The following is a 27,069-nucleotide window of genomic DNA, read 5'->3' as shown; positions in this document are numbered from 1 at the left end:
TAGATTTTATTTATAAGAAAAAAGTAACACATATGCCTTTTTCTACCCAATTCCTCCCCTAGTTCCACAAAGAGGTGCTAACCACCGTAAATATACATGACGATAGTGGTCTGATGCCAAACACAAAACACTAACGATGATCATGTTTACAATGTTTGAAATAAAACTAAAATTTATGACTATTCATATGTAGAAAAATTAGACCTGAATGTAAATTTAGGCAAAATGCTTTGAATAAATTCTTAGATTTCCAATCAATGTGTTTTTATCAATTACCGATAAAAATTAAACATATCATAGCATATATGTATGGAATGTTAAGGCATATGAAATTCATTTCAATTGTGTTTTTTAATAAACTATCAAGCTTCAAACATTGATTTGAGTTTTCTCTTTCCATTGTTACAAGGTTTGAAATTTTTTTGATCTGGGTTTTCTCTATCCAGTTTAGTAGAAAAAGAAAGAAGACAGAAAGGAAGCAAGAGAAGGATGAAGGTTTTGCTGGAAAAATAAAAAAGAGGAGGGATTGGGTGAAGGAAAGCATACATGTTACTCTCTCTTTTTTTAATAAAATCTAAACCCTTAAATCATTTTTAAAGATCTAATGGTATATGATAGATGGTTCACCGGTGAGGGACTTAATTGCTCCCTCACCTTAGAATCCACCCTTTTATTTAATCAAAATTTAATTAAGTTGTCTCACACCATAATGTATTTGTTACCATTCTCACAAAAAGGCACAGACCTTGATTTGTTGTCCACATAAAAAAAAAATGATAGATTTTGGTTCATATAAATTTTTATAGCACATAATTTTAATCTTTGTTAATCTTTGTTAAATTAAAATTTGTTTAATTATACTTAAACTTTTGATTGATTTTTTACGAACATGTGTTAAGAACATTCTTAGAAACTCTTTTATAAAAAATATTAGAATTTTTTAATATGTAATGAATCAATTATGAATTTTATTAAACGTTAAATTTCAAGATAAAACTAATGAAAATTTGAACTTAAAAAACAAATTTTTAGCTATTTTTTTACGGACGAACTTTTTACAATGTTTTAAACAAGTATGTAAAAAAAAATTCAAAAATTTAAAAGTTTAAGCATAATTAAACAAATTTTAATTCAACATAGACTAAAACTATATGCTGAAATTTTTTATAGGGACCAAAACATATCGTTTTTTTTATGAGGACTAAAAACAAAACTGACTATATTTATAGAAAACAAAAACATATTTAACCCTAAATAAAATACATCAAGTATAATGGGGCATAAGATGTTGGCAGTAGTAATATTTCATGGATGGTTATGCATTTGCTTTCATAGTGTTGTATTTCTGTTAATATTTTTGTGAATGCGAATCTAGCAAACAATAAGCCTTGGGAACTTGATAATAAGACACAAGTGATAATAAAAGACACCGAAAAGGAAATAGAAATTGTATAAGACAATAGCTATTATAAATCCAAAATTAATAACTACTTTATGTGTTGAATATATTAAATGAAATTAGATTTTACAACTTCTCATAAAACCCAAACAATCTACTCAATTTGGCAGCATATATAAATTAAATTACTTTTGTTTTCGATTATTGTAGTGGCTTAATCCACTACTATGTTTGAGTTTAGGCTTTAGAAATTCCTTGTTCTCTTCGTTTTGAATTTGTAATTGTTTGTAACGGTTTGTGTTCTTCTCTGGCCCTCCTTATGCCATGTAGAATACATTATTCGTTTTAATATATTTCATTTTGGGTTGTTCGAATAAAAAAATCTACCATCCAAAAATATCTCCTTTAAAGATTTGAAGAAAGGGATCATACCAAACGGATGAGAACATCTAAAAATGATTATTCCATGAAAGTCTTTTTTTTCTTCTCGAAAAATAATTGTAACAAATTGGTTCAGAATCTTGAATTTTTTTGTAACACAGGCATGACGTCATTATTACTAAACACGTCGACAGAACCTCTAATTGGTAACTAAGATAACATCAGTCATCCTTTCAAGAAAAAAAAAGATGGCATTAGTCAATGTAAAATTGAAGTAAATTTTCTTTTGAAATAGATTTTCTTTCAAAACAAGTAAAATACATAATTTTTAATGTTAATTTCTTTAGAATAACCTAGATTTAATGCGACTTTTAGATACTTGATATTTTTCTAAGACAGAAAAAATTAAAAGTAAACATGATCCTATTTACTTGCTTTCGAAACAAATCATCTTAAAAAAATTATTCCCTTCCTTTTTCTGTCAAGTCTCCCAGTTCCCTTTAATTTTCACTTTTGTAGACAATTTTTGTTGCTATTTATTTGTTGTTTTCAAATTTCAATGAAAATTAATTTTTTTTTTGGGTGGTCAGGGTTCAAACCCCGGACCTTGCATATATTATGCATTGTCCATACCAACTGAGCTAAGCTCACGAGGACAATTAAATTATATTTTTTGAAATGAACTCATAATTAATTTTAATTTTTTAAACTTTGTTTCAATCTTTTTTTTTTATTTTAAACTTTGTTAAACGCTTTGGTCAAAGCTATAAATTGTAGTTTCAAATTAGAATTAATTACGTGGTCAAAATCAATTATACTCGAAATCAACCAACATATTAAAATTGGTTCTAAACCTTTTGAATTTTTTATTTTTATTTTTTTTACAAAACCTTTAGAATCAGTTGTGACTACTACAAAAGTGAAATAAAAAAAATATTGAATGTGTTCTAAATTTTAATATATAAATTCATATTCATATTCAACTAAATTATTTTACATTCAACTCACTTTTTCATATTCAACCTAAATTATTTTACTTTCAACTCACTTTTCATCATAATCAATGTTACAATATAAATTCATTTAAAATCAATTTTTATCCAATCACATTGCTAATCGCCTCATCTTACTTCTATATAAACACACGTCAACCTCTCATTACAAACATAACACACACATCTTCTTTTGTGCTTTTGCTTCTTTCTCCCTTCCAATCCAAACGCACAAACACAACGCTCTTTTCCTTATCACCGTTCAATTTTTTTCCATTCACTGTTTCTTTCTCGTTACTATCCGTCAATTCATTTGCTTTCCGATCATGTCAAACTCTACTGGTCGATTTTCCTTGTCAAAAACCAATGGATCTAACCAATCGGAACCACATAACAACAACAATAATCGGCTGGAGAAATCTGAATCGGTTAGGCAGGACATACGTGCCGACTTGTACGAGTTGACTTTACCGAGATCAATTAGCGGGGATAACCTTCATAGCCTCTTATCCTCACTGACCCCTTTGGTGGCGGTTAAATTTTCATCCAAGGTGTTAAAATTGAATCTTTTAAATTTTGTCACTTTTTTTTTATCAGTTTTTGTGATAGCCACGTAGATGATATTTAAAACTCTTACCTCCTCATGCATATATTTTTTTTTTAACATTTTAAGACAATGGACTTGAGTTCAACTAAATTTTCATGTGCCTTGTTCATCGGGATGCTTTGGTGATCAAGCTGGAATGGTGTTGAATTTTGATCCCTCCAAGACATTTTAGGGGCCATTTTTTATTATATAAAGGGATTTTAATATTTTATAATTTATAGATTAATTTTTAAAATTTAATAAATAAAAAACTGAAGTTATTTTGTATTTGTTGACTATCATTAAAATTATTAATTATTATTGTTATTATTTTATTTTTAAAAGAGAAGCTAGTCAAAACAGCTTTTAAATTAAACTATTTTTTAGATCTTAGTCAAATTCTTCGTTTTTTTAAATAAAAACTGTATTAATATAATGGATGAAAACTCCTAAAACTAATTAATAAAAAATGAAAAATAAAGTTTATTTTTTGAGAAAAAACGGTAACAAATGAGTCCTTAATCATGAATTTTTTATTAATTATTTATTTTCATCATTTGCAAAGGCTTTCAGTTTTGATCAAATTTTTTTTTGTTAATAACTAATATATGTTTTGACTTTGGATTGCACAGCCTAAGATCGAGGGAAGTAGCACTGAATCTGAGGGAAACCCAAATTTTGTGCTTGAAGACCTTTGGGAGTCTTATAATGAATGGAGTGCTATCGGCGCGGAGGTGCCCTTTAAACAATACGACCTTCAACCCGTTACACAGTACTTTGCTCCATCTCTTTCTGCTCTTCAATTGTATGTTGAGGATGATCATGGATTGAAGTAAGTTGGTTTTTCATTGGTCCATTTTTTTTATTTTATTACTAAACAAATGAATATACTAGCTGTACTTGTATGAACTGATTTTTTTTTTTTTATGTAAATATTCATTTTGTTGTAACAAATATCATGATCAAATGATTAGGGGAAAATTTTCATATATAATTTGATTGGATGGTTTTTTTTTGTTTTGTTGTTGTCATTTTCAATTAACTATCTTTTTCTAGTTTAAGGCCCCTTTAATAGTTCTTTATTTTCTTTGTTGTAATTAATCTCTAGCAGGAAATCTAGTGAGGAAAAAAGTGGTTTGGAGCCTTCAAATTTAAAGAAGACAACAACTAAGCTTGTCTATCAATTCTTTGAGGAAGAACGTCCACATGAACGCATGCATCTAATTTATAAGGCAAGTTCTTTTCGTTTTCAGATATACCTCTTCACATTATATTCCATTTTTCTAGTTTAAACGCTAAAAATTTCTCTCGTCTCTCAGGTTTCAAATCTTGCTGAGGAGCATCCTTATATAAAAACCTATAGGAGCTCTGATATATCACCATGTAGTTGGTTTTCCGTGGCATGGTAGGTTTCAAAATGTACATCTTTTGCCGTTATTTATTTCGTATATTTTTCTCTGTCCGTCTAACAAATCAAACTTGTGTTCAGGTATCCAATTTACGGGATCCGCACCATACCAACGCTTAAAAACAACATAAAAGCATCATTTCTAACCTTTCATAATCTATCTACTCACTTTAAAAGTATATTCATCTCTTTCATTCTAACATTACTAAATACAAAATTAAGTTCTTTGTTTCACCTATCTAATTTTGTATCTCTTCCTTTGTCACAGGCAAAAATCAACCAAAGTTGCATGATGGAGATGGACAGCTGAAAATGCCTCTTCCAATTTTTGGCCTAACTACTGATAAGCTGAAAAGGTCAATTTTGGCTTTTCCGAAAGCACGTGAATCAATTCAGATGAACTCTTTGTTGAAGGCTGCTGATGATTGGTTAGACAGTTTGAATGTTGTCAGCCATTATGATCATAACTATTTTGTTAGGCATGGTAAGCAGTGGGGTGGAAGAAAAGAAAGACAAGTTGGCATTAAGCACTGGAAGTTGAATCGCTCAATTTTTACTTTGTTTGGTTAGTCTATTTCAATAAAGATGTTTAGCTGTTAAGAATAAAACTTTGTTTGGTTAGTCTGTTTCAATAAAGTGTTTTGAGAATGTTTTATTTTGGTGGTACTCAAATATTATCTTATATTCCCATTATCTAAAAATGTAGATTTTCAACATCTTTTAATGTTCATCGTGATATTTGGCTATATTCAAAATCCCATCATAAAAACACTATGAGATCATATTATAGATCACAAAGAGCAGCTTCAACTTGCAGATTAGTGTGGAGTTGGAGCTGCAACTTGCAAGGAATGGGGTTGTGCATAGATGGAGCAAATAAATTCATGAATTTATTTATTTGTACACCCCTTTGCTAGATGGAGCAAACCACTTGCAACAAAATAGCACCACTTTTTTCGGCGTCGTAAGTCAATTCATAAATGAATATGGTGATTACGTACGCAAGCCATAGAAAAAAGTCCAAGGGGTGACGTGAGATCTGAGATGTTTTACCAAATGCTTTTTAGTACAATGGGTGAAGATAAATACACGAACATTTGTTAAATAATAAATTCAATGCAATCAATTCTCTTCAAACACTAGTATCCAAGCACTGAAATAAAAGACATTTGAAACAAACTAGAAAACAAAATCTAGGGTTTCAATATTGAAACGCCATCTTTCATGTGTGAGCACACATCATAATTTATAACCAGTATATATTGATGGTGTATTTGTTGATAACTAACATACTAAAGAGAAACAAACCAATATTTATAATATTACCTTGTATTATCCTCTGCAAAATATTTAGAGACATGTCTAATTCTTAAGAGACCAAAGCTGTCATGTTCCTCACAAAAGTTGCGGAAAGCAATACAGACATATTTTTTTACCCTTAGTGCCCTATGCTGCAAACTAGACATACCAATTTCTTATAGCAAAACCAAGAAAAATATGTGACTAGCACCTACTATTACATGGTGTGAGCATCATACCAAGGTCTGTGCCTTTTTGTGTGAACGGTAACAGATACATTATAGTGTGAGACAACTTAATTAAATTTGTCATATCTACTTCTTTGGGGGGTCGTCTGGTTCTTTTGAAATCTATCATATCTTCTTTTCCGATCTACTTTCTTTCCTTCTCCAAGGCATTCACATGTATCATTTCCACTATTGAATCTTATTTAAAATGTTTTTTTTTTTTGTTGTGGTGAGCATAAATGAAAACACCTTGGGTAAAATGAGATGATATCTGTTTGAGTAAGGAGAGTGGTGGATTTGGGGTTAGGAGGGTGAGGGAGTTAAATTTGGCGCTTTTAGGCAAATGGTGTTGGAGGATGGTTGTAGTTAGGGGTAGTTTGTGGAACAAAGTTTTGGTGGCTAGGTGAGTTTGGTGGTCGTTTGAAGGAGGGATGGCGGGGAGGGTCAGCCTGATGGCAAGCGTTGGAGGGGATTTGTCGTGGTTATGGGATGGGTGTTGGAAATAGGTTTGATGATAGTTTGAGAAGGTAATTGGTGATGGGGTTAATACGTTTTTTTGGACTGATCAGTGGGCTAGTGGTATTTCGTTAAGTGACAGATTTAGTCGTCGTTTGAGTTATCTAAATCTAAAGATATGACGGTTGCTGATATGTTTTCTTTAGGGTTGTGGAGGGTGGGGAGGCTTGGAAGCGATGGAGGAGATTGTTTGTGTGGGAGGAAGAGGTGGTTGAGGAGTGTTGCACACTCATTCATAATATTGCTTTACAAGTTGATGGGGTGGATAGGTGGCAATGGATGTTGGACCCTTCCAAAGGTTATTTAGCTAGTGGCGTTTATTGTATGCTAACAACCATGGATCCATCAATTTTTTTTGTTGTATCAAACATTATTTGACACAAAACAGTTCCATTGAAGGCCTCTTTTTGTTTGGCGTCTTCTTCGTAACTAAGGATAATTTACTCATGCGAAACACAGTTCAACCTGATTTGGTGCATTGTGTGATTAGTTGTGGGTCAGAGGAATCAGTAGATAATTTATTTATGAGGTGTAAATTTTTTTTGAGTATTTGGCATGCTATTCGGCATTGGATTGGTATAGTTGCGGTTGAACTATTTTTGTTATTGGGCCATTTCCTACAATTTGTCTGATTGGGTTGTTCGTCTAAAACTTTTTTATCCTATCAATCTTTAATTTGATTTGCGTGGGTTTGAGTGATTTGGAATGAAAAATAGTAGAATCCTTAAAACTAAAGATGAATCCTTGCAATAACTGATGGATAGTGTAACGCCCACTTTTTCATAATTAATATTTAAGTGATTTATGGCTTTTTTTTAGAATATTATGTGAATTATTATATATATATATATATATATATATATATATATATATATATATATATATATATATATATATATATATATATAGGGTTATGTTACAAGACACCTTCATAAAAAGTAGTGTGGTGTCTTTTATCAAGTCACACCTCAAGGTGTGATTTTCACTTTTTTAGTTATAACTTTGATAAAAGACACCTTCATAAAAAGTAGTTGGTGTCTTTTAACAAATGCTCATAGAGTAACTTGATAAAAGACACCTTCACAAAAGGTGTCTTCTATCATAACCCATATATATATATATATATATATATATATATATATATATATATATATATATATATATTGGTAGAAGATATGTTAATAATATAAGTATTTTCTTAAGTGGGGGAGAAATATTGTTATTAGTAGAAATAATTAAATTATTAGGGGAAAGAGTAAGTTGTGGTGAGAAGAGCATTTAAGGAAAGAATAAAAGTCTGTAATTGGGAGAGAAAATTAGAACGTGTACAACAGAGGAAAGAAGAGAGAAAGAAGAGAAAACCAGAGAGAACCCTAAAGAACGAAGAACGCGGCTGTTGGATTTCAGAATCATAATCTAAGGTAAGGGTGAGACTAACTCTCATTATTAACAAGTTTTAATTCATAGAAGTGATCAATTGTTGTAGGTTTAAGGGATTGGGATTAGGTCAAAAATCATTAAAAGTGGAAGAATTAGGTGAATTTTGATGTAGTTTGATGTAGACAGATGTTAATTAGTCATAGAACACGTTTAGATGCTGATTGGTGATGAATTAGAGGGCTGGGTAGTGAGAATTCGAGTGCTGAGATGTGTTGCAGAGCTCCGACAGAACCCTGTTCTGACATCGCTCGCAACTGCGAGCGTTCCTACTCGCACCTGCGAGTAACCCTTTTAGCTCGCCACTGCGAGCAATGTTGTACGCAACTGCGAGTTGCCCCGTTGAGCTCGCCATTGCGAGTTGTTTAGCTCGCCACTGCGAGTTAGTGCAGTACAGATCTGATGTTGTGCGAAATTGTGTCCTTTCGCCCGTATCTTTGATGAATTAGTTTCTGATGTTTATATTATAGATGATGTTGCTAAACACGATGTTCCAGTGATGCTGTTTTGATGTAATGAACTGATGTGGATCATTTGCTAATTAATTTAACATTAAAAATGAAGATTGTTGCATTTAGAGTCGAGTTGTTGCATAGTCGGCGATGGGGGCTTAATGCCTGACAGGTTTTTATGACCTTAGCGATGGGGGCTTAATGCCCGACGGTCCAAATATGACCTTAGCGATGGGCTTAATGCCCTAGCGGTACCACATGCATGTTGTTGTTGTCTAAGTTGTTGTTGATGTTGTTGTTGCATTGTAGAGTCATCATAACTAAAAATAAATGATGAATATTGTGATGATGTTGCCGTTTTGATGCTGTTGTTGCTGTCCCATTAATTATAATGATGTAAATGGAGTGAATTAAGATACCTTTGAATAACTATGAAGTTGTGGATTATTTAACCTCGTTAAATGATGATTAAATGATGATATTAATGTTAGATATATGTTGTTGGTTATCTTTTATGAATTATTATTTGTTTTTAATGAATGTGAAATCTCACCCCTTCTGCGTATATGTTGCCTCGACCGTGGGTAATGTGCAGGTAATAAAGACTAGCTGTGTTCGTGAGTAGACTCCTCACTTCGTGTCGTCTAGGATGCTCTGATACGTAACGGGATGGGGGTGTCTGATGATTGTTTTCCTTGTTACGTATTTTATTTAATAAATGTTGAACATTTTATGAAGACTATTTGAGATGTTAAGTTGTGGCCTTTTATGCCAAGATTTTATGTGACGTTGCGAACTAAATTTCCGCTGCATTTGATTATTGAATTTTATGAAGACAGGTTGCTTAAATAAATAGTACTTTCCCATTATTATATTTGTTGTTAAATGATGTATTGATGTATGTGATGCTCCGTTATGTTGATGAACTCTGATAATTTTAATGAAATTTTTAAGTTGGGAAAACGGGGTGTTACAATTGGTATCAGAGCAGGTCGGTCCGTCCGGCCAAGTAGTGAGTCAAGTTGTGTCATTTTAGCAATTGGAATACCATTATTATGTTATTCTAAACGTTGTGTGTTGTGCAGTAAAGAAGAGTAGATCTGGAGGCTGCAAACCTTATCTGTTACAAGAGGACTAGAATGGCTGGAAGAAATGATGTTGCGATTGCTGCTGCTTTGGAAGCTGTAGCCCAAGCTGTAGGACAACAACCAAATGCTGGTGTTGGTGTTAATGCTGACGTAAGGATGTTGGAGGCCTTTCTGAGAAATCATCCTCCCACTTTCAAAGGAAGGTACGACCCTGATGGAGCACAGGCATGGCTCAAGGAGATTGAGAGGGTGTTCAGGGTTATGCAATGTACTGATGATCAGAAGGTGCGTTTTGGTACACACATGCTATCTGAGGAGGCTGATGACTGGTGGGTGAGTCTTTTACCTGAATTAGAGCAAGGTGGTGCGGCTATTACTTGGGCTGTGTTTAAGGGAGAGTTCCTAAACAGATATTTTCCTGAAGATGTTCGTGGAAGGAAGGAGGTCGAGTTCCTTGAGCTGAAGCAAGGAAACATGTCGGTGACAGAGTATGCGGCAAAGTTTGTGGAGCTGGCTCAGTTCTATCCACACTATACTGGAGACAATGCTGAGTTCTCTAAATGTATCAAGTTTGAGAATGGTTTGCGTCCTGATATTAAGCGAGCCATTGGCTACCAACAGATTCGTGACTTTTCTGCGTTGGTGAGCAGGTGCAGAATCTATGAAGATGATTCAAAGACTCATTATAAGATTGTGAATGAGAGAAGGGGTAAGCAGCAACAGAATCGTGGGAAGCCTTATAGTACTCCAGCTGATAAGGGCAAGCATAAAGTGAATGATGAGAGGAAGCCTAAGAAGAATGAGACTCCTGCTGGAATTGTTTGTTACAAATGTGGAGAAAAAGGTCACAAGAGTAATGCTTGTGGTGCTACTGAGGCGAGAGGGTGCTACCGTTGTGGTGTCAAAGGGCATACAGTTGCAGAATGCAAGCACGATGACACTATTTGTTTCAATTGCGGTGGGAAAGGACATATTTCTGCTCAGTGTACTGAACCAAAGAAGGCCCCGACCAGGGGTAAGGTTTTTGCTTTGACTGGTACTCAGACTGAGAATGAGGATCGTTTGATCAGAGGTACTTGCTACATTAATGATACTCCTTTAGTTGCTATTATTGATACTGGTGCTACACATTGTTTTGTTGCTTTTGATTGTGTTTCTAAGTTGGGCCTTGCTATGTCTGATATGAATGGAGAAATGGTTGTCGAAACTCCAGCTAAGGGTTCGGTGACCACTTCTCTCGTCTGTTTACGTTGTCCCCTGTCTATGTTTGATCGTGATTTTGAGGTTGATTTAGTATGTCTACCTTTGAGTGGAATGGATGTGATTCTTGGTATGAACTGGTTAGAGTACAACCATGTTCTCATTAATTGTTTTAGTAAGTCGGTGCGTTTCTCTTCTGCTGAAGAGGAAAGTGGCGCGGAGTTTTTGTCTACTAGGCAGCTGAAGCAGCTAGAACGCGATGGAATCCTAATGTTTTCTTTGATGGCATCCTTATCTTTGGAGAATCAAGCAGTGATCGATAAGTTACAAGTAGTGTGCGACTTCCCTGAAGTTTTTCCTGATGAAATTTCTGATGTGCCACCGGAAAGAGAAGTTGAATTTTCTATTGATCTTGTTCCAGGAACAAAGCCAGTGTCTATGGCACCTTACCGTATGTCAGCTTTTGAGTTGGCTGAGTTGAAGAAACAGTTAGAAGATCTACTCGACAAGAAGTTTATTAGACCAAGTGTTTCACCTTGGGGAGCTCCAGTGTTACTGGTTAAGAAGAAAGATGGCAGTATGAGGTTGTGTATTGATTATCGACAGTTGAACAAAGTAACTATAAAGAATAGGTATCCACTTCCAAGAATTGATGACTTGATGGATCAGTTAGTGGGTGCACGTGTGTTCAGCAAGATTGACTTGAGGTCGGGTTATCACCAGATTAAAGTAAGAGATGAAGATATGCAGAAAACGGCTTTTAGGACGCGATATGGACATTATGAATATAAGGTGATGCCTTTTGGTGTTAGTAATGCACCTGGTGTGAGTATATGAATCGCATTTTTCATGCATTTTTGGATCGCTTTGTGGTTGTGTTCATTGATGATATTCTGATTTATTCTAAGACGGAGGAAGAACATGCTGAGCATTTGAAGATTGTCTTGCAAGTGCTGAAAGAAAAGAAGTTGTATGCTAAATTGTCTAAGTGCGAGTTCTGGTTGAAGGAAGTAAGTTTTCTTGGCCATGTTGTTTCTGGTAGTGGTATTGCAGTTGATCCATCTAAAGTTGAAGCGGTATCACAATGGGAGACTCCGAAGTCAGTTACAGAGATTAGAAGCTTTTTGGGTTTAGCGGGTTACTACCGACGATTTATTGAAGGATTTTCTAAGTTAGCACTTCCGTTAACGCAGTTGACGTGTAAAGGTAAAACCTTTGTGTGGGATATTCATTGCGAGAACAGTTTTAATGAATTGAAGAAGCGTTTGACGACGGCTCCGATTTTGATCTTGCCGAAACCTGATGAACCTTTTGTGGTGTATTGTGATGCGTCCAAGTTGGGTTTGGGAGGTGTACTTATGCAAGATGGTAAGGTGGTTGCGTATGCATCAAGACAGTTGAGGACTCATGAACGAAACTACCCTACTCATGACCTTGAATTAGCTGCAGTTGTATTTGCACTTAAGATTTGGAGACATTACTTGTATGGTTCGAGATTTGAGGTGTTTAGTGATCACAAGAGCTTGAAGTATTTGTTTGATCAGAAGGAATTGAATATGAGACAGCGAAGGTGGCTCGAATTGTTGAAAGATTATGACTTTAGTTTGAATTATCATCCGGGTAAAGCTAATGTTGTTGCAGATGCCTTGAGTAGGAAGACCTTACACTTGTCGGCACTGATGGTTAAAGAGATGGAATTGCTTGAACAGTTCAGAGACTTGAGTTTGGTTTGCGAGATGTCGCCAAGGAGTGTGAAATTGGGGATGTTAAAGATCAACAATGAATTTCTGGATAGTATCAGAGAGGCGCAGAAAGTAGATGTGAAGTTGGTGGACTTAATGGTTGCAACCGATCCTGCTATAGACAGTGACTTTAAGGTTGATGACCAAGGAGTGTTGAGGTTTCGAGGAAGAATTTGTATTCCTGATAATGATGAGATGAAGAAGATGATCCTTGAGGAAGGCCATAGAAGCAGTTTGAGTATTCATCCAGGAGCTGCTAAAATGTATCAAGATTTGAAGAAAATGTTCTGGTGGTCAGGTTTGAAGCGCGACGTGGCACAATTTGTGTATGCATGTTTGACTTGTCAGAAGTCAAAAGTTGAGCATCAGAAACCTGCTGGGTTATTGACACCGCTGGAGATTCCGGAATGGAAATGGGATAGTATATCCATGGATTTTGTGACGAGTTTGCCGAATACCAACAAGGGGAATGATGCAATTTGGGTGATCGTAGATAGATTGACGAAGTCGGCTCATTTCATTCCGATTAATATTACTTTTCCTGTGTCCCAGCTAGCAGAGATTTATGTTAGAGATGTCGTGAAGCTACATGGTGTCCCATCAAGCATTGTGTCGGATAGAGATCCGAGGTTTACATCGAGGTTCTGGAAGAGTTTGCATGAGGCCTTGGGCACTAATTTGAAGTTAAGTTCAGCATACCACCCGCAGACAGATGGACAATCGGAAAGGACAATTCAGTCGCTGGAAGATTTATTGAGAGTTTGTGTGCTTGAGCAAGGTGGAACTTGGGATAGTTATCTACCCCTGATAGAATTCACGTACAACAACAGTTACCACGCTAGTATTGGAATGGCACCCTTCGAAGCATTGTATGGTCGGAGATGCAGAACTCCGTTGTGTTGGTTTGAATCCGGTGAGAGTGTGGTATTGGGACCAGAGATTGTCCAACAGACTACTGAGAAGGTGAAGTTAATCAGAGAAAAGATGAAAGAATCACAGGATAGACAGAAAAGTTATCATGATAAGCGCAGGAAGGATCTTGAGTTTCAAGAAGGAGACCATGTGTTTTTGAGAGTCACTCCGGTGACGGGTGTTGGACGTGCATTGAAGTCAAAGAAGTTGACTCCGAGGTTTATTGGCCCGTATCAGATTTCAGAAAGGGTCGGAACGGTTGCTTATAGGGTGGGTTTGCCACCACATCTTTCGAACTTGCATGATATGTTTCATGTATCGCAACTTCGGAAGTATGTGCCGGATCCATCCCATGTGATTCCAAGAGATGATGTGCAGGTAAGGGATAACCTTACAATCGAGACCCTACCGGTGAGAATAGAGGATAGAGAAGTGAAGAGGCTTAGAGGCAAGGAGATACCTCTTGTGAAGGTTGTTTGGGAAGGAGCAGCCGGTGAAAGTTTGACTTGGGAGTTGGAAGGTAAGATGCGGGAATCTTACCCAGAGTTGTTTGAACAAGGTACGTTTACGAGGACGTAAATATTCTAAGTGGGGGAGAGTTGTAACGCCCACTTTTTCATAATTAATATTTAAGTGATTTATGGCTTTTTTTTAGAATATTATGTGAATTATTATATATATATATATATATATATATATTGGTAGAAGATATGTTAATAATATAAGTATTTTCTTAAGTGGGGGAGAAATATTGTTATTAGTAGAAATAATTAAATTATTAGGGGAAAGAGTAAGTTGTGGTGAGAAGAGCATTTAAGGAAAGAATAAAAGTCTGTAATTGGGAGAGAAAATTAGAACGCGTACAACAAAGGAAAGAAGAGAGAAAGAAGAGAAAACCAGAGAGAACCCTAAAGAACGAAGAACGCGGCTGTTGGATTTCAGAATCATAATCTAAGGTAAGGGTGAGACTAACTCTCATTATTAACAAGTTTTAATTCATAGAAGTGATCAATTGTTGTAGGTTTAAGGGATTGGGATTAGGTCAAAAATCATTAAAAGTGGAAGAATTAGGTGAATTTTGATGTAGTTTGATGTAGACAGATGTTAATTAGTCATAGAACACGTTTAGATGCTGATTGGTGATGAATTAGAGGGCTGGGTAGTGAGAATTCGAGTGCTGAGATGTGTTGCAGAGCTCCGACAGAACCCTGTTCTGACATCGCTCGCAACTGCGAGCGTTCCTACTCGCACCTGCGAGTAACCCTTTTAGCTCGCCACTGCGAGCAATGTTGTACGCAACTGCGAGTTGCCCCGTTGAGCTCGCCATTGCGAGTTGTTTAGCTCGCCATTGCGAGTTAGTGCAGTACAGACCTGATGTTGTGCGAAATTGTGTCCTTTCGCCCGTATCTTTGATGAATTAGTTTCTGATGTTTATATTATAGATGATGTTGCTAAACACGATGTTCCAGTGATGCTGTTTTGATGTAATGAACTGATGTGGATCATTTGCTAATTAATTTAACATTAAAAATGAAGGTTGTTGCATTTAGAGTCGAGTTGTTGCATAGTCGGTGATGGGGGCTTAATGCCTGACAGGTTTTTATGACCTTAGCGATGGGGGCTTAATGCCCGACGGTCCAAATATGACCTTAGCGATGGGGGCTTAATGCCCTGGTGGTACCACATGCATGTTGTTGTTGTCTAAGTTGTTGTTGATGTTGTTGTTGCATTGTAGAGTCATCATAACTAAAAATAAATGATGAATATTGTGATGATGTTGCCGTTTTGATGCTGTTGTTGCTGTCCCATTAATTATAATGATGTAAATGGAGTGAATTAAGATACCTTTGAATAACTATGAAGTTGTGGATTATTTAACCTCGTTAAATGATGATTAAATGATGATATTAATGTTAGATATATGTTGTTGGTTATCTTTTATGAATTATTATTTGTTTTTAATGAATGTGAAATCTCACCCCTTCTGCGTATATGTTGCCTCGACCGTGGGTAATGTGCAGGTAATAAAGACTAGCTGTGTTCGTGAGTAGACTCCTCACTTCGTGTCGTCTAGGATGCTCTGATACGTAACGGGATGGGGGAGTCTGATGATTGTTTTCCTTGTTACGTATTTTATTTAATAAATGTTGAACATTTTATGAAGACTATTTGAGATGTTAAGTTGTGGCCTTTTATGCCAAGATTTTATGTAACGTTGCGAACTAAATTTCCGCTGCATTTGATTATTGAATTTTATGAAGACAGGTTGCTTAAATAAATAGTACTTTCCCATTATTATATTTGTTGTTAAATGATGTATTGATGTATGTGATGCTCCGTTATGTTGATGAACTCTGATAATTTTAATGAAATTTTTAAGTTGGGAAAACGGGGTGTTACAGATAGAATCAAGTTTCTCTCTTTTTGGTGGTTGAAAGCAATCAAAATTACTTTTGTTTTTTATTATCATATGTGGTGGCTTAATCCAATAGTATGTTTGGGTTTAGGCTTTTAGTTTTAGCATTCCTTATTCTCTTGTTTTTGGATTTGTAATTGTTTGTAACAGTTTGTGTTCTTCCTTTGCACTCCTTGTGCCGGTTAGAATGCATTATTCGTTTTAATATATTTCATTTGGTCTTTCTTCAAAAAAAAAATATTTCATTTGGTCTTATTCAAATAAAAAAAAATCTACTGTCTAAAAATTTCTCCGTTAAAGATTTGAAGAAAGGGATCATAACAAACTGATGAAAATATCTAAAAGTGATTATTCCATTAAAGGTTTTTTTTTTCACGAAAAATAGTTGTAACCAATTGGTTCAGAATCTTGAATTTCTTTATAAAACGGGCATGAAGTCATTATTACTAAACCCGTCGACAGAACCTCTAATTGGTAACTAAGATAGCATTAGTCACCCTTTCAAGAAAAAAAAAATATATAGCATTAGTCAATGTAAAATTGAAGTAAATTTTCTTTTGAAATAGATTTTCTTTCAAAACAAGCAAAATAAATAATTTCATATAACATTGTACCTCCTAGACAAAAAAATGCATCGGAGATGCCTCTCTCAAATTTCACCTAAATATAAACATTTTGAAATAATTTTAACTATCTTTTTACTCAAAATTCTTTCAAACAAAAAACTATCTTTTTTACTCAATAAAATATTTTCGTCAAGAGCAACCCGGCCTAAGGATCAAGCAATCTAAGCTAAGGATTTAGACCTAAAAATTTTGGGTCAGAAAAGGTCTAAAAAAAGTTTATAATTAATTATTATACAAATTTCCTTATCTCCTTTATTTTAAATTTGGCAAACATATTCCAAAATCTAATAAGTCGATAACGTTTTTTGGAGAAAAATTATATAAGTTGATATCATTATTGTTTTTTGGTGGTGTCCGGGATTCGAACCCCGGATTATTATACACGGGACATGTTGACATTGATAAAAAAATTAAAATAATTATTATACACGAGCTAAGTCTCCGGTGATAAAAATTTGGAAATAATTGTTTTTTTTTTTTTTACAAAAGAAATAATTGTTATAAACATTACAAGTTGCCACTTCTTAAAATTTATAATTAATTATTATACAAATTTCCTTATCTCCTTTATTTTAAATTTGGCAAACATATTCCAAAATCTAATAAGTCGATAACGTTTTTTGGAGAAAAATTATATAAGTTGATATCATTATTGTTTTTTGATGGTGTACGGGATTCGAACCCCGGATTATTATACACGGGACATGTTGACATTGATAAAAAAATTTAAAATAATTATTATACACGAGCTAAGTCTTCGGTGATAAAAATTTGGAAATAATTGTTTTTTTTGACAAAAGAAATAATTGTTATAAACATTACAAGTTGCCACTTCTTAAAATTTATAATTAATTATTATACAAATTTCCTTATCTCCCTTATTTTAAATTTGGCAAACATATTCCAAAATCACTTCTTAAAATTTATAATTAATTATTATACAAATTTCCTTATCTCCCTTATTTTAAATTTGGCAAACATATTCCAAAATCTAATAAATCGATATTGTTTTTTTGGAGAAAAATAAAAATTATATAAGTTGATATCATTATTGTTTTTTTGGTGGTGTCCGGGATTCGAACACCGGACCTTACATATATTATGCATTATCCTTACCAACTGAGCTAAGCTCACAGGGACATATAACATTATTGTTTTTTTTTAAAGAAGATAACATTATTGTTTAAACTTTTATATACCTTTTTTTTCATTTTTTAAACAATTGGTTTTTTAATACAACTTTTTTTTAATCTATTTTCTATACTTTTCAAAGTTAATAATAATTAACTTTTAAACTGTCTAAATATAAAATGTTCACAAATACATAATGTCGAATTCTAACTACAAAAAATCACCACGACCAACCAGTACCCGTGCGGATGCACGGGTATGTTACTAGTTTGGATATAAACATATCATATAACAATATATAAAGAAATATTTCCCTAGTTGAGTTGATAAATGTAAAGGTCATGTATCTTCCTTGAGGTAGGTATAATGTTTTAAACCTCTAAACTTGTTGGGCCGATCTTGATTTAGAGTTCAATCAGATAAAATTTTTTATGATGGAAATTGTTGGATGGTACGATAAACTAGTAGACAGAAAGCGACAGATCATAAAGATGAGTTGTTAGTGTTTGAGAGAATACCCGTTTTAACCTTCACCTATGTTAGTCTCAATTTCCCTTTTTGATCAAGGAGCTAGTTTGGTTTGACTCAATTTAGAATAACCTATTTACTTGCTTTGGAACTATCTTGTTCAGAGTACCTCAGATGAGGTTGACGAAAGTGATATGTTGAGCCGGTCCTTGGCTTAAACCGGATACCAAGTTTCCAAAAAAAAGGTGATATGTTGATTTCCTATTGACTATATTGTCAAAAGCTTTTTACCTATTGGGAGATGTTCTCTTGAAATGATCTTCTCTTGAATTGTATTGGTTCTTGGCCAGTTTTTAAATTCAAAATTTTGTTCGTTGAAAAGATTGCATAAAATTTCTTTATTTTCGGTGTCCTTTTGTTTTTCCCTTTGTTAAGACTATCTTGGACAGGCCATCACAATAGGTGATTCTTTTTTCATTGAATTTTGCTCTCCACCCAGCACATTTTGCTCGCACCCTGCAGTCATGCCAAATTTACCCCTGCGCAAGTTAACTCACGCTGCGCAAGTTAACTCACGCAGGTTTTCTTCCTTATTTTGTCTATGAACGTGCTGCAACAATTATATAAAAAAACATGACTTGTTTTCTTTCTTGTTGGTTCCACGTGCTGTGCTGCATGTAACATCTTGTCCTTAGCACATATGTCCAGTAACGCGTGCTGCATTCTCATTCATGAAATGTGTAAGATTTTTAAGTGGATTTGCTAGTTGACCCATAAATATAGTATAACACCGCCTCAAACCTTTTCTCGGATGGTTTATAAAAGACATTTACACAATAAAGTGAAAAACAAAATAAGCAAGTAATTCATTGTTCAAAAACCATTAAAACGCACAGCAAAAAACATATATCCAGTTTTGTACTTGCGTGAGTTAACTCACGCATGTGTTAACACCTGCGTGAGTTAACTTGCGCAGCGTGAGTTAACTTGCGCAAGGGTAAATTTGGCATGGCTGCAGGGTGCGAGCAAAATGTGCTGGGTGGAGAGCAAAATTCTTTTTCATTTTATGTACTCATATCTAAATAGAAACAAAGATGATATTTGATATTAAGAGGCCCATGTTCAATGTCATATTGCATCACTTTTTATGACCAACTAGACCCTGACCCGTGCGATGCACGGGTTTATTTCGATTTTCATATATAAACATCAGATTAATTATATTATTAGTTTTTTTAGCAAAGATTATATTATTAGTTGTTGACATGTTTAAATGTATTATGTATAACATTTCAATAAAGACTACAATGAGCAAATTAAATAGTTCAAAATATATCAAAGGAAAAAAAAAGTTACTGTATAAAGGGGAAGAAATGGATGAAACCGCAGACTTTTGGGTTTAGATTGCGAAGGAGAAAAAATGATTCAAAACCGTTTGGAAAGAAAGGAAAAAGAATTTTTGAAAAGGGAGTTTTATATTGGATATCATGTAGTGGAAGGCAAATGATAACACAAAAGCAGCAAGTGGCTTCGTGGTCAAAATGCTTTGTTGTAACCAACATGGCTTGGTGGTCAACATGCGATGCACAGGTTTTTGTAGAGTTTCATATATAAAATATCAAATTGGTTATACTATTAATCGTAGAGTTACATTTAAACTCAGAAACAATCAAACTAAGTGACAATTGAGAGTAATCGACATGCACAATCTCAAAGAAGCAAATTAACAACATTTAGTTTGCATCAACAAAAATGAATATGGAAATCAACAAAAATGAATATAAAATCAAAGTCATTACTTTGCCAAAACAAAGTAATGTTATAGTCTACTGTAGTGATTTTTGCAAATAAAAATTCTGAACAAAAACTTCATGTAATATAATACAGGAAAAAGTGAAGTTTCCAATGAAAAAATTTATCATATGAATCAGTCAAATTATCTACAATTTTAAAGATGCAACTTTAATATCGTAACACGTAGTTAGCGTACACCAAAAAAAATATGAAAAAGAACTACTATCAATAAAGTTACTAAAAAATAACTGCTATGAGAGAGGTAACCATTAGGGCGGTTGGGGCTCTAAAAAAATATTTTAGTCATGTATTTCATTTTTGGAAGCAACAATATTTCAACAAAAAGAGAAATGGCATAGTAGCTATAGTTGTAAAGTGTGAGCATATGGTACCTGGTTTGATTCCTTGCAAACTCTTTTTTTCATAAAAATTACTCAGACCCACCGAAAAAGGCGGGATCAGAATTAGGGCAAACCTTTCAGAACCGTTTAACATTTATATATACTAGACTCTAACCCGTGCGATGCACGGGTTTTATAGAGTTTCATATATAAGTATCATTTAGCGAAAGTAATCAAAGGTGAATATCAACACAATTAAAATGATAATTCATAGTGAACATTGTAATCAAAAGAAAATAATAGACAAAAGTTTGCACCAAGAAAATAATATATGAAACTGATATGTGGTTACAGAAAGAAAGAAAAAAAGAATAATGAAAAGAAGTTGTTAAGCGGTGACGAAAGGAAAAAAAATAAGAAAAGGAACTGCTATGTAGTAATTGAGAAAAATATAAAAGGAACCGCCAATAATAAAAAAGTAACTGCTATTGGAAAAGGAACCGTCAAGGTGATAGTGGCTTGAAAAAAGGCCTTACATATCTATTTTATAAGCAACAATTTTTCAACAAAATGGTTGTGGCCTAGTGGTAAAATTTATGGAAGTGGTGGCATATGATACCTGGTTCAATTTCTTGCAAACCCTTTTTTTCATAAAAATTCCCAGAAAAAAGGGCGGGATTAGGGTTAATCAGGTTGATTGGAGACTGTCTAACATTTATATATATATATTAAGATTAGTTATATTATGATTGTTAGCAGAAAAGTAGATTTCTCAAAACCCCAACAATATACTAACCTTGGCAGAAAGTATAATTGCAGCAGTGGTGTTTGGACCCATCAATTTGTGACCTCCAAGATAACAGTTACAGTTGCATTCTATGCAGCAACATCGGTTACTAACAAGGCATAATTTCAACATTAGTCCCAAATGAACAAAGAGTATTTGAGTATGAGAGAAATACACAAATGTGTTGGTATATTTCTTCAACCATCATAAATTTTTCATCATAACTGTCTAAGATAAAGTGAATGGCATGTCAAATTTCATGTTTCCGCTGGGGAAAAAACAACTTTCCAATGTTTTGCACACATCCTCTTTGCCATAATAAACACTACATAAATAAGTTTGTGACCATTCCGTCGTGTTTTCAAAAGAAAACTCCAAGTAATTATTTGAGGAGCCATGAAAGCAATCTAACATGAGATTGATATTAGCAAAATTATAGTTTATTTGAAGTGTGACTATGCTGTAGGAATGGAAGGGAAGACCCGGACTTTGTGGTTGGATTACAAATGAACAAGTCAAGTGGGTTGTCATTAATGGTGTGGCGAAGAACTAAACAATTACTAGACACAAATTGAGAGTTCCTTGGTTGTTCTTTGTAGTTTTTTCTTGGTTATTTCTCTTATGCGTTTCCATCGGACTACAAGTGGCGTCCCACTTGTCATAATGTATCTCATCCATAATCAAGCAAACCCTAACTTATTTCACAATAACATTATGCATCCATCCTTTAATATCAACTATTCATAATATAAAGTTAGTGTCTTCGGACTACAAGCGGCATCAAACGTGTCATCATACTATTATATGTTCTCGTATTTAAGAAGAGAGTCCTTCAGAATCGAGGGAACCCTATACCTCACTATCATTTGTTAATTAATTACACACTCCTGATTAATCATTATACAAACTAGAAGAATCAATATCTCTTGCCTAGTATTAACAATTAAGATTTTTTATGCAACTTGTGACTGACTTTTCTTACTCAAACCACAACCAAATCAACACAAACTTAGAGTATGACTCCAGTAATTCTCTCTATATTCTTTAGAAATGTAAGAATCGGGCTAAGATTACACTTCAAAAAAATACAATTAATATCTTAGAAATTTCATTGAGAAATATGAAGGATTATGAGTCTAATTTCCACTTAACTAAGACTCATTTACATGTGAGACAAACAGAGATGGGATGATTGAGAGAATTTGTAGAAAATAAGAAAATGACAATGTGATGTTTTAGATAAGTTGTAATTATTGTGTTTGTCAAGTCTCTTGCACCCATTTATCTAATTTCATGACTAATTTTTAAATCAAGCGTGCTATCAAGTCCCTCTCATTTTAACAAATCAAACACACTCTTGATTTTACTCTTAGTTTTAGAAGGATTCCCAAAACCTCCTACCGTAGTTTTAATTATCACTTGTTATTTACTCCCTAATTTAGTCTTACAATATAAGTCACTTTAGCAAATGATACACAAATACCAAAAATGGTTAACTTACTCCTACCCACCACATAGAACATAAAGTTTTACTAGATTGCAACAACAATATATATATATATATATATATATATATATATATATATATATATATATATATATATATATATATATATATATATATATATATATAAGACACCACCAAAGGGTGGCTTGTAGCAAGACCCTATATATATATATATATATATATATATATATATATATATATATATATATTATTTTTGACCAAATTATTATTACCAAAAAGGTTACATAAGGCTACTACTATAAAACCCTAAAGGTGCAGTAACACACACACATTCAGTGGCGCCATGAGCACGAGCCGAATAGGGATTTCCGAGATCCTCATTGTAGCTGGAGTTGGTATTTCCCCCTCTCTCTCAATGGCACTTTCATCAACATTTTTTTCTGTGCTCGTCTGATTCCATATTGTTCATTTAGGTTACAGCACCATCCTTTTAACAAACGGCACACTCTCTGATTTATTCCGCCGCCTCCTGGTATATATTCATATATGTATTTGCAAGGCCTTGTTGAAAACGAGTTGAATGTGTATATGTTATTTTATGGGAGATGACTATGAATATGATTAGGGTTTCATTGTCTCAAACTAAAGCCGACTGTTTCTAAATTTGTTTTCTTCCTAAATTAAGATCTTATTTCATTGTAGTTGCTGGTGAAAGAATCACCGAAGTACGAGGATGGAGCTGATGGTGAAGATGGTGTTGATTCCACCGATGCTCAGGTAACGAACTGGTTTGGATTATGCAGGTCGGGCAAAATATGTTTTGAATATCGAACACTGTAAGATACACAGTTGAATTTATCACTTGATTTGATGCCACCTATATCTAAATAAAGATAAATGCAACCGAACAGATCTCCTAAAAATCTGATTTGATGCTTGCACAAGATTTGGTATTCTATATTGAAATAGAGTAAAATGTGTATAGGCGAGCGAGTGATCATGTGCGTGGGAGGGTAAAAATGATTATGGTTTCAGAATATTCTTGTTTAATTTTTCATCTAATTGTCGATAGTTCTGACCATAAATGCATTTGGTTCCCACAATTTTGGAGTGATTTTCTCAAACTAAACTGTGTTTTCTTCCTAGATTAATATCTTGTTTTTTACACCTCGATTATAGGTTTCTAATAAACTCTGATTTTGTTAAATTCTGTATTAAATTAATTTCGTTGTAGTTGCTGGTGAAAGGATCGCCAAATTCTGGGAATCAAGCTGAAGGTGAAGATGTTGATTCAGCTGATGCTCAGGTAACAATCTACGTTATGTCTCAACCCGTCACGAAAAGCCATAGACTCCAAACTCAAAAACATTGTTCAGCTATGAGTTTCTTCTCCTCATTGTTCCATTGCACAATTACAATGCATGCTACATATTGTTGGATTTATCACTCGATTTGATGCTTGCACATGTATATGTACTATTATATAAAAGCAACTTCTAAGTTAACTACTTTTTGGTTGGACTTTTTAACTACCCTTAGCAATCCAATTCATTTTTCAAAATTAAATTTAAATCTTTGTCTAAGTTATAGAAAATATGAAAACAAACTATCTTTTGGTTGAATAACTTCTTCTACAAATCTTCCCATAACAATCTATTTTTTTCAAATTTAAAGTTAAAAACAACATAAAATATAAATACAAGGAAATACAATCAAAACATGTGGATAGACGGGCACGTAGTGCCTACCTTTCTGCTAGTTTTTAATAAAATCATAAACACTACTTAACACTAAAAAACTAGTATAAATACAGCAATAACTAGACCAATTTTGAAACCTTTATTCTTTCTTCTTAGGATGAAATAGAAAGAATGGAAGCGTTTAAGGAATTGCCGGAAGGGTGCATTGCCGCCATACTCTCTCGTACTACTCCCATTGATGTCGGCAGGCTCTCCCTCGTTTCTAAAACATTCCTTTCTGCCGCCAATTCCGACATTGTCTGGAATCATTTTCTCCCTGCCGATTCTCAATTCATCGACTCTATCATCTCTCAGTATCCTTCCCTTGCAACTGCTCCCACCAAAAAGGCTCTCTATCTCGCTCTATCTGATCATACAATCATCATCGACCATGCTGAAAAGGTATTCTTTGTCACAATCGATTTCTCTTATATTATGGCTTATCATTGAATTGATTGTGGTGCCAAAAGCTATTTAGTTTTAAGATGTTTAGTTTAGATAATGCTAATAAGCATTGGGTTGTTTAAATTAAGAGCTTTCAATTGGACAAAAAGAGTGGAAAGAAGTGTTACATGCTTGCTGCTAGAGCTCTTACAATTGATTGTGGTGGCATGCCTCCTTTGGGTGAGAAAGAGTGGATTCATATGCAAAATTCCAGGTTAGCTTTTAAGTTTCTAAGTTTTTTTCTTAAATGTTAATTATACTATTATTCCTTGATATCTTAATTAACTCTTAATCAACAGTTATCTAAACCTTTATGAATACTACCTCTGTGAATCAAATGGATCACACTCAACATATTTTATGGGCTTGAATGATTCTATTTCCTATGTTTGTTGATTGATCCTATCCCCCTGAGCAAGGAATTTTTTTCGACTTTTAGACCATGCCATAGATAAATGTCTTAAATTTCATCGATTCTCTTAAAATGAGAAGGCTGCAGGTTGTATGAAATAACTGAAATGTCATTTTTCATTTCAAGGGATATAAAGTTGAATGGAAATATTTTCCATTTTGAACTTCTCTCACTTTCTCCTCATTAAATCCAAAAGTTAACTATACTATACACATTAAACTAAACCTTAATATCAGTCATGGTGGTCCACCGTCTGATAATTCTCTTTATCGATAACAAACAATATAACCTATTAATTGAGAAGTTTATCATAATCATTTGCTATTGAAATACTTTAGTTATGCTTGGTGTACAACTTCCGGATTTTAGTTGATGAGCCTGCATTGTTAGTGTATCTACTCGAGTATAAATGCTCCATTTATGATAGTATGAGTCACTTTCGACTTTTTTTTTTTATCTTTGTAACTTATTACGCAAATTTGACAGGTTCCCTGAAGTTGCTAAGCTTTGTCGTGTGTTGTCGCTTGAAATTCGTGGGATGATTAACACTATTTCCTTGTCCCCAAATACTAAGTATGAGGCTTATCTCGTGTTTAAGATGATTGATGCCCGTGGATTTAAGGACACACCTGTGGAATTATCTGTTGGCATCGAAGGTGGCCGTTGCAGCACAAAATTAGTCTGCTTGGAACGTTGGCTACACAACAAAGTAACACACCACGTTTGTTCGTTGAAGCCAAACAGCAAACATAAATGCAAATGTGCTGCTCCTGGGTGGAGGTCACGCAACAGAGGAAGATTGGGACGTCCTAGACTGAGAATCGATGGGTGGTTGGAGATTAAGATGGGTGAATTCTTCAATTCAAGCCTCAAAGATGAAGAAGTCTATATGAGTGTTATCGAGAAAAAGAGTAGTGAGATAAAGGAAAATTTATTTCTTCAAGGAATTGAAATTAGGCCTGCCAAAGACAATTGAGCAATATTATTGAAAGAATACTGCTTGAAGATTTGAAGTTTCAACTTTTCAACATACCTGCACGTGACATTTATGCTTGTTCAAAATTGTCTCTTCATTAAGTATATGAATAAATTATATTGCTTATTATAATTTTTATATTAACATAGTTTAGTATTGGGATAATTGTGTTTTGGATGTTAAAAATCTATATTGGCACTCTAGATTTGCTCTTTCATTATTTACTTGAAATATTGAGATTATCCGGTGAGAACTTTATGCAGAAATTGCTAAATTCAGGCGTTATTTGCCTTGCTGAAAAGATATTTATGTATGTATGCCAGAAACTTTGTATACTTTATAATTGCAGAAATCAATACATTTATCTATCCAACCATAATGTAGATCAACCGCTACTCTTCCAATACGAAAATAATTATGCATCTTTCTCATACATGTCGCAGCTTCAAATAGATCATATGTTAATTCTATTTCTCTAAAAATATAGAAAAAGGGTTTGTGCACCAATGTCTGTCATAAAAGGTCCCAGCCCTATTAGATGAGAAGCTATATAACTTACCTCCAACATAATATTCGTATATAACTGGCTCATTTAGGTACTAATTCCTTTATCAAAATCAGAGGAAGCTTTTAGACTGACGCTTGTTGTTGGGATTTCAACTCTGGTTCCAGTATTGCGCTGCATGATTGAATTTCCTTTTCTTCCGGTTCAATACGAGACACTAAAGCTCGTTTATGAATGCATTTCTGAGTGTGGAGCTGTACTGTACCAACTTGCAGCTGAAGGAACTTGTTCTTGTTTTATAAAAATGCTTAGAAAGCATTTTG

General features: G+C 34.0%; 3 protein-coding genes across 3 annotated transcripts; all 3 read left to right on the top strand.

The window, feature by feature from the left end:
- The first annotated feature begins 2,952 nt into the window (after window positions 1-2,952).
- Window positions 2,953-5,421, top strand: LOC146957565 (uncharacterized). Its single transcript, XM_085750786.1, has 6 exons — window positions 2,953-3,323; window positions 3,991-4,190; window positions 4,470-4,590; window positions 4,672-4,763; window positions 4,848-4,942; window positions 5,035-5,421. The coding sequence occupies exons 1-6, from the start codon at window positions 3,099-3,101 to the stop codon at window positions 5,334-5,336; spliced, it is 1,035 nt and encodes a 344-aa protein (XP_085606912.1). The 5' UTR covers window positions 2,953-3,098; the 3' UTR covers window positions 5,337-5,421.
- A 3,777-nt stretch (window positions 5,422-9,198) lies between these two features.
- LOC146957564 (uncharacterized) lies at window positions 9,199-11,822 on the top strand. The gene has a single exon (XM_085750778.1). The coding sequence runs from the start codon at window positions 9,837-9,839 to the stop codon at window positions 11,820-11,822; it is 1,986 nt and encodes a 661-aa protein (XP_085606904.1). The 5' UTR covers window positions 9,199-9,836.
- Window positions 11,823-22,938: 11,116 nt separating this feature from the next.
- On the top strand, window positions 22,939-26,444 carry LOC146957563 (F-box protein PP2-B10-like). Its single transcript, XM_085737251.1, has 7 exons — window positions 22,939-23,065; window positions 23,144-23,202; window positions 23,373-23,447; window positions 23,905-23,976; window positions 24,527-24,811; window positions 24,943-25,067; window positions 25,752-26,444. The coding sequence occupies exons 1-7, from the start codon at window positions 23,014-23,016 to the stop codon at window positions 26,239-26,241; spliced, it is 1,158 nt and encodes a 385-aa protein (XP_085593377.1). The 5' UTR covers window positions 22,939-23,013; the 3' UTR covers window positions 26,242-26,444.
- Window positions 26,445-27,069: the final 625 nt, after the last annotated feature.

The sequence above is a fragment of the Medicago sativa genome, chromosome 1 (assembly GCF_051527215.1).
Source record: "Medicago sativa cultivar Bolivia chromosome 1, Bolivia_mono, whole genome shotgun sequence".
Classification (NCBI taxonomy): Eukaryota; Viridiplantae; Streptophyta; class Magnoliopsida; order Fabales; family Fabaceae; genus Medicago; species Medicago sativa.
This window is presented reverse-complemented; position numbering and strand designations above follow the sequence as displayed.